Raw genomic sequence first — 13,363 nt, 5'->3', positions numbered from 1 at the left:
GTAAGCCGGGAGGCGGGAATGCACTATTTGGGCTATATAAGAGCCTGCTTCTGCTCAAATCAATCAGCTTACTAGTTGATGGCCACTAGGATGGTCCTAACTAAGCAGCAGCGGGTAGCATCAGTAGCTGTCCATTGCAATCCGGCAGTGATAGCGATTTTTTTCAATAATAAATGCAAAGAGTACGATAGACTGTCTTCTCAATGGTAATATACTACATTCAACACTATTTATAAGTGTAAACCCCTGAAAATAATATTGTGGCCCTGACAGAATTAAAAATAGGATTTGCAGCACATTTATATCATCCCGGTCCCTGTAGTACTCATATAAGCTGGTATTTGGCCGTCTTTGGCTATTTTCCAGGAACATTGTTTTCAGAAAGTTAATTAATTAATGTTGGATAAAAGTTACTCTCGAATACAATAATGAAAGTAATCAGTGGTGGGCACCGCTAACTGAAAATCTAGCGCCGCCAATCGCTAATTCGCTTTTTTGAGAATTTAGTTTGACACTCGCTTAACTCTAAACTCATATAAGCGAAACTTTTGCTGATCGGTAACTTATTATTACGTAGATTGTCATATGGTTGCATTTATAGCTTTTAATAACGAAAATAATTGCATTTAGGTGCTATTAACTAACGTGCTAATGAAAATCGACTTTTCGGTTTTCATTTAGCGCTAGGGGTCAAAAATTTCGTCTTCTTGAAAAAAGTCTTCCTGCAAAGTTTCTGCTCAATTGGTCTTGAAAGTCGTGCCTCAATGCAGTTAAAATTTTACTTTTTTTATTCTCGCTTATTTTTCGTCGATCTAGTTCCGCCACTGTTGTTGTGCCAATCACCGATGCCCGGAGAGGCGATTTCAGCCAGGACCCTAACTTACGACCCGTTGATTAACGGCCTGGCGCCAACAGCTTAACTTCCTCTTGCGATGGAAGGTGTGATTCTAGAAGTTAATCTAGGTAATCTTGAACAATAATCGAACTTTATCGTAGGATAGAAAGACAGTTTTTATAAACAGTTTCTACTGCTTTTTTACAAATTTAGCAGATTTGAAATTAACGTTTCGTAGGCCAAAATTTTAGTGACGCTAATAGTTCGCTAAACAGCTAACTGAAACTTAGCGATTACCGAATTAGCGGAATGGACCGCACCTTTGAAACTAATGTAACGAACGACCTGATGTAGTTCTATGTCAACCTTACAATCGTGGCTTTGCATACAATCCTTTTGTTTTTTTCTGCTATTTTGCTTTTCTTCTACGACACGGTGTTCAGTTATATACTATCTGTATCTGAACAAAATTGTTCAAAATCCAGCTGTTTTTGTTATATATTAACCATATTTTCATTTTTTATTGCCTCTTGTGCTACAGAAACTTTGCTGTGAATCAGGTCCAAAGTTTGTTAAACATGTACAACAACAACAATATCGCACGCTAGCCTGGGGGCTAATGCGGTCTCGATCAACTAGATTAGTTGAGAGAATTCGTTATCGATATTGTTTTCGGCACATTTTGCATGTTGTAGGATAAGTACAACGATACACCGTGCCCCAGTGCTGAGTCGAGAAAATTTCCAGCTCCAAAAATTTCCTCGACCTGATCGGGAATCGAACCCGGTATCACAACCGTGTGGGAGAGCTAGCCAACCGACATCGCTAACCACAGAACCACGGGGACCATGTTAAACATGTTTAAATCTAAATTTTTACTTTCTTCAGTTTTCGAAGTATTAATGTTTACTTTTCAATTCTGAAAAGTGCGTTTTTAAATCGCAGAAATATTCATTTGGACTATCTTTTTCAACGTAGGTGTTGTCCAAGCCAAAACTTATTAATGTAAACACTTGCTGTGCCACCATTTCAAAACTTTTCAATACATTTTTTTTCCAGTCTGATGTTCATTGCACTTGAATAAGGTTTTTTTTTTTAAGGGGGGATTTGTTAGTAGTTTAAGTATTTATGATAAATATTAGTAAATAATGATTATGTGTGTCCAATCACAAATGGTGACTTCTCAACACTGTTAGAAATTTGTAATTTTAATTGTTAGGATTTGTTTGCTTTCGCATTAGGACTTATCATTCGTAGGGATTTAAACCTACTTGTCAGAAAAGGGGAAGTAAACTTACAACTAACTTAATTGCTAACTTATTGGCTATAAAGAGAGCTTATAGTAGCAATTGAGGATTGCAACGATTTTTGTCGAAAATTGTTAATAATTTTATTTGACATAGCTTCTAATGGTTCAACACCAGTAAGTCTATGTAATTCGAGTGTTCCAAACCAAGGAGGACGCTTCAAAATCATTTTCAGAATTTTATTCGGAATCCTTTGGAGCGTTTTCTTCCTTGTTGAACAGCAACTTGACCAGATCGGTACAGCATAAAGCATTGCTGGTCTAAAAATTTGTTTGTAAATCGAAAGTTTGTTCTTTAAACAAAGTTTAGAATTCCTGTTAATGAGAGGATATAAACATCTCGTATATTTGATTTTGTGATTTGGCTTGTATACTCTCAATGTGCTCTTTGAAAATAAGTTTTTTATCATAAATTAGTCCCAAGTACTTAACCTTGTCAGACCAACTTAAAAAAAACCCATTCATCTTGACAACGTGATTATTGTTTGGCTTTGAATAAGGTTTATTATTCTTTCGTTGAGATATATAACCTATACGAAATAATTACCTGCGTACGCATCCTCACCAGCTGCTCCAACATTAGTACCATTGTTTTCTGTTGGTTCGCTATTGAAAGGCATCGGAATAGAGTCCTGCAATGGAAAAAGGACAAAATATTGTTTTTAGTATTGTTAGTAGTAAGTCTGTGGTCTTAGTATTGCAACAATTTCAAGCTTCAAACTTATATTAACATTTTATTTATTCTTGATGCCATAGTTTTCCTGCATTGTATGGTTTCTTTTTTGCGTTCTAAACTAACACAATCTGCGAGATGGAAAGAAAATAAAGCATTCTTCACTGCAACTAATATAGCTTTTTAAATGAAGAATGCGTGAACATATTTTTGACTCGTACGCTCATAGGTACCATGGAATGGGGTGAAATTGATCACCTGAAAATTCGTGATAAAAAATACTAATCAAAAGATATTGCTCTTACAACACTAGGCAACGTTAACGTGTCCTTAAACGCAACTTTTGCATGATTCACATACCTGTCAAAGTTAACCCTTGCATGCCCAGTGCAATTTTTCATATTTTCGAAAAGTTCTTCTAACTCAGTCAAAACTCATCAAATTTGATCAAACAAGTTTCCAAATAACAAAAAAAAAGTATTGAATCTACTTAAAGTAATCTTAGTTGAGGGTTAATTAAGTTAAATTTGGAGAAGTGAGTAAAGTTTAATAAAAGCTCAAAAAATGAAATTTCCAACAATGATCATTCCATAATGGTAGAAATACTGATGAATTCGCAAAAAACCACAAAGATTTTAATTTCAGAGCTAGTTTTTGAGCTTTTGCAACAAACCGAATTGAAATCGGTCTAACGACGATCAAATAAGAACAAATTTAGCAACAAGCAGCTCGTGAACCAAAATAAACAAATTTTAACCTGAAATATCTTTATTTTCGTTTCCAAACTAGCTGTAAATGATATTTTTCAGTACAGAAATCATCATTCATCTTTAGCATATCGAAAAAAAGCACATTGCCAAAAGAATGTATGGATTTCAATGATGATCAATTTCACCCCAATTTACCTCACAGTATATTATAGAATTATCGAATTTATTTCATGAAGTAGACTATAGAAATTTCACCAATAGCCATAGAGGTTTACTGGAGCACATACCAGTACTTGTTTTAAAATTATACTATTTTGGGAAAAATGTACATGAAGCAAGTTTATTGGAAATTGTTATAAAAATTGATCAATTTTACCCCGTTTCATGGTACATGTTGTATTTCTAACCAATGCATTCAATGCAATGAGAATGCGAAATAGAGCACAATTTTTTTGACAGTCTCATTTCCTATTAGACACATCTCTAGTGGGAAAAAATTCTAGTAGTAGTACCAACATCAGCCTCATTGAGTAAAACAGGTTTCAACTGTTTTTTTTAATATTTCAACATTTCAGAAGACTAAACGATAAGTAGAGAAAAAGGTGGGTGTGCGAAATCGGATGACTTTGGAAGCTAGTACGAGAATGTTAATACATCCCGCCGTTGACTGCATACACAACATAGGCACCCAGCATCCCCTTTCCGATGAAGTGCATCAGATTCGAATTGAAGAGGGTTTGCCCCGGCCTAGGAGGGTAAGAACGATGCACGCTCTGGCATGATGAATAACTACCTTTGAAAAGATTGCTGGAATGGAGGATTTTCCAGATCCCCTAGTTGGCATTCGGATGCTTCATGTCATGGATGAATAAGAAATAGTAGTAACGCACTGCACTACAGGGACGTGGAATGTGGGGCCAATGTGGTGGTACTACTAGCGAAAAGGGTGATTTGAGGACCTAGCACATACATCGTGCAGTGAGAATCGACATAGACACGCTATTCGGGTGTGCCAAATGGAAAAGGAAACGTACAGGGGTACAGTTGAACTTTTGTATAGATAGTAAACAATTCTTCATTTTGCCTACACAACAGCCAAACCCAGTGGGCTGACGAAATATTTCGGCCTAGGATGGGCCGAATACATAGGATCTTTGCTGGCCACCCACTTTTCGGACATGTCCACGTTTTTTGCTTCACCCGGTCCCCCGGACCACCTTCGTGCGCTGGAAGGAACCCTCGCAAAATATAATCACTCGTCTTCAGAAACTTTAGCCTTTATAAGAATCCCCCCTACTCTTGAAGTGCTACCCAAAACAACCTCCCTCCACATTATCCACCCACCCATTTCCACCGGACGGCATCCCGTAGCAACTATTTCTTGGTCCTACCAACTTTTCGTCTTATGCGGATCGACACCGTCAGCAGTACTGTTGAGTAAGGAAGCGGTCCCCTTCGTTGGTTTTTCTTTGCCGTTTCTAGCAAGAGCAACCGCTGTCGCTGCTGCTTGTCCCTTGTCATATCCCCAGGTCTCTTTCTTCGGCTTAAGATTAATTAATTTTTATATTTTCAGCCATCAGACAGCAGGAAAAAGGATCGTACAAAAAGGGTAGCCGTAATGGACTAGTGAAGGAGCGGTATCGGGGGCGGGTTAGATGGAGGTGGAGTTGGCACACCGAATGGCTCGCAGTGCTTCTGCAAGGCTACAAGATAAAATGGGAAAACCGAGACAAGAGGCGGGCAGGCACCACGATGAAGAAGAAGAAGAAGAAAAAAACTTAGATGAAGAAGCTGGGGGAAAATTCGATTCGGAATTTTTTTCGACGTCGCTTTCGCCCGATATACAGAAGCTCTTTGGGTTCGTTATCCAGCCAGTGTCCCCCAAACCAGCAGTGCAGCGTCCCAGGATCTAACTTTTATATTTCTTCCGATGCGGTGCTGTAGGGATCAAGGAAAACCCTCTTCATTCCCGGCTCTGTTGCGGACCACCGATGACTGCTTTTCTGTTTCCTTGTACCCCTTCCCTTCGTCTGCAGCCCGATGGCCGGTACGGTATACGGCGGCATTGAGCTCCATAAGGACAGCTGGTGGAACGGGGAATGGGTGCAAATGGGAACTGTGTACACCAGCATCCAGGAAAGGAACGTTCGGGCGTGTGTATTTTTTTCCTTGCTTGCTCGCTCGCCCGAAGAGGGTGGAGGCGGCTTCTTTTTCGTTTCTTGCTGGCGCTCAAACTGTCAAGAATTAAAAAAGATAGATGACGTGGGGCGACTTGCGGAGAATGGGATCAGGTACCTCTACGCTTACAGTGTTGGAGATAGCCGAATAGCTAGCGTTGCGTTGAGACTATGGCTGATTGAACGGGGAGGGGGTGCAGGAAGTTGGCGTGTGTCTGTGTGTGTGGGGGGCATTAGTGAAGGGCGAATAACTTGAGAAGTGGGTGGTATATTTCGAGAAAGGGACAAGCGGTCCTTTTTCTTGGGTTGGTGGACGACGGAACTGTTTTTCCTATATTCTCCGGGACACTGCCAAGGTGTATTGATTTTCAGAGGAATACGGTCCTTTGCGGGCGGCCGAACTGAAACACTGTGTTTGACATAGTCCAAAAAAAAAGTGGCATCCAACTACAAATCTGCCGCTCATGGCAAGTCCGTCCCAATTGCATTTTTATCAATTTTGATTTTATGAGTGGAATCATCACCTTCTTATATCTACTTTCGATAGAACACATACTTTTGAACACTTTGTTCTGAGAAACTATGAAAAAAATAGCAAGTCAGTTTGGCCCATAGCAAAAATGATCGCAAGTCGGTCCCATAGAAAAAATCATTGCAAGTCAGTCCCACAGCCAAAAACAATTATGAAACATATGATATTTACCATAATTTATGGTCTTCAAAAGTGATGAAACTCAGTGACATCTCAAAGTTTATTAAACTTTTGATAACATTAGTTTTTATATAACAACGAAAGGGGGTCAATCGGGAGGGTACTCCCCTGGTACCCAACAAATTGAAATTCGTGTAACTTTGACAATTTTCATTCCATTCCAATAATTTAGTACCAAAAGATTCAGTACCTTTTCTACTTTTAAATTCGTGCCAGCGGTGTCCCAAAAGAATTTCTTTGTTGCTGGAGATCTGGTTTTCCGGGAATATGTTCCGGAACTGAGGAATTTTATGAATATTCGAACAGAACCTTACAGTTATTAGTTGAAAGTTCTTAAAATTACTTCCACAGGTCATTTTTATGGTTTTGGGTGTTATGGTGATATGCTTTCAAATGGTTCTTCCGGAACAGATTCGGCCGGGGCCTCTAGTGGCCATAGAAACGTTGAAATAGTACAACGTCGCATACCATCCTATATGGGTATTTTCAAAACCGAATACCATCAGACGCCATTCTGAAATTCAAGATGTTGCCTCCTGGTTCCCGGAAAACATAGAAAATTGTCCGAAAGCCACCTCATAAGAGTGTTTTTGGAATCGGGACGGTGTCTAGAGACCTATAAACGACCATAGAGACCCTTTCTCAATTCCAAAATGGCGACTTCCGGTGTCTGGAAGAAAACTAAAATTGCCCGAATACCGTCGAATATGGGTACAGTAAGGTTTCTTTTTACGCGAGGGATACGTACCTTGTAAAAAAACCGCGGTAATTCGAAAATCCGCGTAAAAAACTTCGTAAACAATATCCGCGTATAAAAAAAACCGCGTAAAAAAACCTGACTATATTTCTGGCATCGCGATGATGCTCAGAGACCGAAAATCAACTCCAGATGCCATTTTGAAATTTAAAATGGTGACATCCGAGAAATTTAAAATGATGACTTCCGAGCACATAACGGTTAAAGCATTTTCTCTTGCTGATTTCCAGAGCTTATTTTTTGTAGATGTTAGCATTTAGATTATGCATAAATATTTTTATAAGAAAGTTATCTTCATTTGCACCACTACCGAATTCCAAATTCCCACATCAGTTGTCTTCTTCCAATATTGACTTTTATGAAAATGTGTGATACAGTGAAAATACACTGTATTTACTGCTCTGACAGAAGATATCAGTGAGGACATTTTCACAATCATGATTACAAGTAATGAGTGAGGAAACTGGTTTCGAAATTTAAAAGTTTGTTGAAAGTTATATTCCTCGTTTTTTTTTTAAATAAACAACGCATTTTGTGCTGCTAAATTGGTTTCTTGGCGAAGTATTTATCAATTAGTAAGATTTTTGCTCTGGTGGATTATACCAGAAAAGTTTTTTCTCGACACTTATCACCGGTTGAATAACCTTCAGCGTAGCCTCTTTCCGATCTGGGTCAACTCAATTTGGAGCTTTCTGATAGGTCAGATTTTTCTCTAGTGAAAAACCTTCCGCATTTATCTCCTTCATTTGTTTCTTTGTAAACAAAAAACATCGTTTCATTGCGCCGTCGTCGGAAACTGTATCGCCATACTGAATGTGTGCTCTAACTGCATCAGGCTCGGACAAATCCCGTTCATGCTTGCCACGCTTCGAGACTACTGCTCCATCAGGATTAACTGCAAAGGCTCGGTAGATAAGATTTCTGTGAACAAAATATCCAGAATACATATTGTTCAGGATACAAGATTATTAAGCAAAACGATTCCTTACCCACAACCATCTCCATACCCCAGTGTATTTAAGAAAAACTTCCGGCACACCGAAACAAGCTCACCACCAGAGGACTTAAGGCTGAATAAATAGCTATGCTGCTTCATTGCTTCTTGACCAGAGTAGGTGTTCCGTTTGCGCCTACGTACAGGAACTTGCTGTACTCTTTCCCGAATAAACGATGTATGCTCATCCATGCTTACGTTTCAAAAAAATGTATTCTCGTCAGATCTCTCATCCTTAGAAAGCCTCGTGAAGCACTTCCTTTTACAGTTACAATCAAATAGTTTCACTGCGTGACTTACACGCCGTTTCTTGGCAGCCTGAGCCGCTAGCTGTTCTTTCTTAGTCCTCTTCCTCGTCATCATTTCATCTTCCGAATCCGTAATGTCCTCTATGCGGAGCGGTCCACGAGCATCCAACCTGGGCTCTCTGTTCAATTTAAATATTATTATAGTATTTGTACCATTCAACTAGTACATACCTTTGAGTTACAGAGGCTGGCGTGGGTTGTACGGTTCTAGAAGTGATTTCTTCATCGGAACTTTCATCAGAACTGGCATAAAACTTGATTAACTCCAGTCCGGACATTTTCAACCGTTCGCTCAATTGACAAATCGTTATGCTGATAGTTTATTTTTCATCACCGGTCATAGGTGGCTATGTGACTGACTTGCTATCATTTTGGCTAGGTATCGTAAAAGTAATGGCATACGAGTCCCAGCTAATGTTTTTCAACATAATTTAATCAAATTTTGCTGTTTATGCATGTTTTATGACGCAAAAGTGTTTATCTGCCATTGCAGCATCAAATTCTGTTGATGGTTTTGATTAAAAAAACATACAAGAGCGAAATTTCTCCAAAAGCGTTATGATCTTTAATAGCTATTTTCTCATTTGCACAAAAACGCAAATGGGACGGACTTGCCATGAGCGGCAGAAATGGAATCTTTTCGATTGCTTATATAAACTTTTAAGACGTATTCAGGGGAAAACTATGAGCTGAACGGGTGTTTCTGGTATGGGCTATTGATGTTCGGAAATAAATTTCGACTCGATTCCGATTACTTCTGTAATGTTGATGTTGTTTTCATTGCCTTCATGCCCAGCCATCGACCACAAATATGAACATGTTGCTTTGATTTCTTTACATTTTGTAAATATGTACACAAATATGAGGATAGATATATATATGAGTCTTTTATATTGTGAACCTGTATTTTAGAGAATTTATATTGTGAACCTGTATTTTAGAGAATGGTACGCTATTTGTTTACTTGATGAAACCAGGCGACAAGAAAGCAATGTTTGAAGTATTTAATCGTTTTGAAGCTTTGTTATTTGTCAGAAAAAAGTGAATCTTATAATTGACAAATAATGATGTCTAAAAAACTTACTATGTACAGGCTTAGGATTATTAGCTATAACTGTTTGTTTTTGCGGACTTCTCCTCGCTTGTTATTTTACCAAAACAACTCGGGATCCGTTGTAACGTTCTTTCTAGTTATAATCGGTGAGTATTCTCCAATTCAAAACTAATTATTAACCCTCTCCCCCTCACAAGGTTTATCATTAAAATTTATAGCTTCACGAGAAAATTCAAGCTGAACACTTTGTAGACCAACTAAAATTACTGTCAACTGTAGTATTTTGGGGAAAATGCCCAGTGATGCTCTGAGGCAGCATATAAAAGTTTATGGAACAATCGTAAGCACAACAAACTATTTTATGTCAAGATATGATGATTATAATTCTTGGTGCTCTAGAGTCACCATGAGCGGGAAAGGGTTAAAAGTTTTTCTTTTGCTCATAATCTCAAGAAAAATATTTATGAGACCAGATAAACCTAAATCGAGCTAGCATCTGTTTTAATATATAATGTTATTTGATTCATCATTTTAAAATGTACATGAAAATCACTAGAAGGTAATAATTAATTAGATGACAAACCGAAGAAACATTATGTTTCATGAAGTTTCAACGTAAAAAAAGTATTTTGATTTGCATTTTGGACACAATTAATTCTAGGTAAGGACATCAATAATAGATAGAATAGACACATCAAAAATAGTAAAATAGTGTGCCTACTATATTCGAGATCTTGAAGCGATTTTCAATACCAAAACCAAGACGTTGAACAACATATCTCTTTCATGTACGTCAAAGCCTCCAGGCAGTTGGGGTTGATTTCCGGGATGACAAGGCGCTTCAAAAACATTATTGTGTGTAACGTGATTTTGATTCCTTTTAAAACTTTTGCTTTATAGTTTAGAATTATCTCACTAAGGGAATGTAATTCAACAAGTCAAAAACAATTGAGTGCTATGTATTGTATAACTCCAAGCTGATCTCAAGGTACGATGCTGGTCTAACAAGCAAGACATATATCATATGTTCGAGTCCTAGCTAGGGAGATACCGTTAGAATTCAACCGTCAAGTAAAATTGTTGCACTAGCCCCGCAATCGTGTTGTTCACTAACAGGTGGCCGCGAAGTGACTCTTCTTTCCCATATGAAACAGAATCAAGTTCTAACAAACCAGGCCTTTAGGTGAGTATCCTCACCCGGTCCTGTGGAGCCTACTTTATCTCCAACGTTAGACAAATGTTTGTTGGTGAAAACTACGTAAATACCTTTCGTCGGTACAGTCAAATATGTTTTTGTGCGAAAACAAAATAAATCGCATAAAAATCATTTGAAACTTTACGTGAAGCTATAAGCAATGTTTCCACAACATTATTGAAAAAAACTTTTTCTATGTGGTGGACAGAGATCGCATAAAAAAGATTTTCATTTAAAAATAACACGAATGTGATAGTACTGATTTAGAAAATACCTATGAGAACATCTTTGATCGTCTGATTGATAAACATAACTTTTAGAAGCATACTAATGTTTCCAACCGAGCGGGGGCCTAGTGTGGTTGGTAACGTCTCCGCCAACCACGCTCGACGCCTGGGTTCGAATCCCACCGCCGACATAGGTGTCGATGGTTGTGAGGTGGCGTGATCCACTCACAACCAACCCAACTGGTCTAGATTCAATCCTAGCCGACACCGGGAGATTTTCTGAGGCGAAAAATCTCTGGGATCACGCCTTCCATCGCATGAGGAAGTAAAGCCGTTGGCGCCGGTCCGTTAATAAACGGGTCGTGAGTTAGGGTCCTGGGTGTGGAGTCGCCTCCCTGGGCGTCGGTGATTGGCCACAACAGTGGCGGAACTAGACCGACGGAAAATAAGCGAGAATAAAAAAAAAAATAATGTTTCCAACCGCTATCCTCCACAGGCTAGATATAGTTGACTTTTCCTAGGTCAACTGGATCAAATAGTAGTTGGCTGACGCAATACTTATGTAATGTGTTAAAATTCAAGGATAGGGAAAACTAAATTACTGAAAATTTTGTCAGACGTGGTCCTTTTTCATAAGGGAACTGCTCCATTATTCATCTCATTAAGCCGATATTCACGAAGAATGCACAGATTAAACACCAAATTTTCACGAAATCATTGAACAAATAAGCTAAATATGCTTACGTACTCTTATGAAATCGTTCAGCATTGTATATTTAGTAAAATTAGCTAGATTTATCCTGAATTTTGTCAAACAAACCATTTTTCCATCTCAAAACTTGAATCACTGCTCAATTATTCATCTCACGATGCCCCCATATTCATCACACTGTTAATCATGAATGAATCGCATTATAATGAATGAATGTAGCCGCAGCCCGTCGTAGTAGTTACCTAGATACCGCTGCAGTTGTTTACGTGCAAAATAGGTAACCTAGGTAACCACTACCTAGAATATTTCAACATTTTCAGTATGATTTTTTCGTTTTAACAGAAACTGATTTGGCAACTTTTGATTTTCTTCAACGCAGTGAAACAGATGAGAATACATACAGTTGAAATTTAGGAATTGTAGAAATTCACCTCATATATTTCTGCTGATTCAAGCTTGTTTTAGGAAATTTTAGGTGAACATTTCAAAGATTAAAGTATTCTTAGTGTAGTGAGTGATTTTGTTTAGTGATTAAAATAAAAAGTGGTCCACTAGTGATGAAAAAAAATTTGGTTGGCTACTGAACGAGTCCCGTTGTAGCCGTATAGAACGATGCGCGGATTTTGTTTTCTGAGGTTGGTGATAAAATTAAATGAGTTTTCGAGTGTAGATTCCCGACTATAATATCAAATTTAGATTTTTTAAGTGAATTTTTGAGGATTATACTTTATGCGGAATCTAAAGTGAACTAAGAAGAATCCATTCCATGGATTAGCAGATTGGTTTAAGAAGAAAAAATGCGTTTTTTCCTGTTTTCAATTGTGTTTACATGTTGAATGAGATGAATATACGGGCTGAGATAAATAATGGAGCAGTTCCCCTATATTACTATTTTCGTTACCATTGTTGATGAATTCTATGTCTAGATCGAAAAGTGAAGGTTTCTCCAAGCTTGTGGTATAACAGTTACCATATCTTTGCAATAATAAATCATAGAAAGGTTGAGTTGAAAATCAAACATTTTTGATTTAGTTTCGCAGCATTCATCACAATCTCTAGCTCGCTTCTATAACGGAGAAGAAGATGGTATAGTGTATTGTACTTGTCATGTCCCGTTTTAAATGCATGTATTGTTACTTACACTAAACAAATCACTAATGTCCGTATCGATAGGTGAACTGTTCTCCAAACTTTCGATACAATTATTAGCATATCTTTTTAATTGTAAATCAGTGAAAGGATGAACTAAAAATCCATTGGAAAAGCAGTGGGTAACTAATCACGTGCTTGCCTTCTTTCCACTTATTTGTTTATTTTAGTCTCTTGTTGTAATAGGCTCCGCCTTTCTTTCAAATTATCACATTCCATCAGTTGTGAAAAACGCAAAGAGATTTATATCGTATATAATATTATTGAACAAAAAAATTAATCTCATTTCGCGTTGGCAACCAGCAATACTGGACCGATGGAGCTCTCACTCAAGCATTGCGGCTTGGATGGAAGACAGTAAAATTGTTCGTGCGTGTTACATATCGAAACTGTGCGGCGAGAGGACAAAAAAAATCTGTTCATGCTAACGTTAACTGGAATACCACAATAGATTAAAATAATGGTCGCAGTGGTCCAAATCTTACAAAAAAAAAAAACGTTGACTGGGAGCAGACATGCAAATAGAGTTCGAAAATCGCTGAGAAGACTAGCTC

General features: G+C 38.0%; 2 protein-coding genes across 8 annotated transcripts in view; one reads left to right on the top strand and one right to left on the bottom strand.

Moving 5' to 3' along the window:
* The window catches only part of LOC129726937 (nucleolar protein 4), a 115,020-nt gene that overhangs the window by 6,586 nt on the left and 95,071 nt on the right, over positions 1 to 13,363 (bottom strand). For all 7 annotated transcript variants that reach the window (XM_055684216.1, XM_055684219.1, XM_055684221.1 and 4 more), the window contains exon 6: positions 2,689 to 2,773. In XM_055684216.1, coding sequence (XP_055540191.1) covers positions 2,689 to 2,773 — 85 coding nt within the window. The remainder of the gene's footprint in view (positions 1 to 2,688; positions 2,774 to 13,363) is intronic.
* The window catches only part of LOC129726942 (uncharacterized), a 289,022-nt gene that overhangs the window by 228,851 nt on the left and 46,808 nt on the right, over positions 1 to 13,363 (top strand). The window lies entirely within an intron of this gene.

This window comes from Wyeomyia smithii, chromosome 3, assembly GCF_029784165.1.
Source record: "Wyeomyia smithii strain HCP4-BCI-WySm-NY-G18 chromosome 3, ASM2978416v1, whole genome shotgun sequence".
Taxonomy (NCBI): Eukaryota; Metazoa; Arthropoda; class Insecta; order Diptera; family Culicidae; genus Wyeomyia; species Wyeomyia smithii.
The sequence above is the reverse complement of the archived record's forward strand: the minus strand, read 5'-3'. Positions and strand labels throughout refer to the sequence as shown.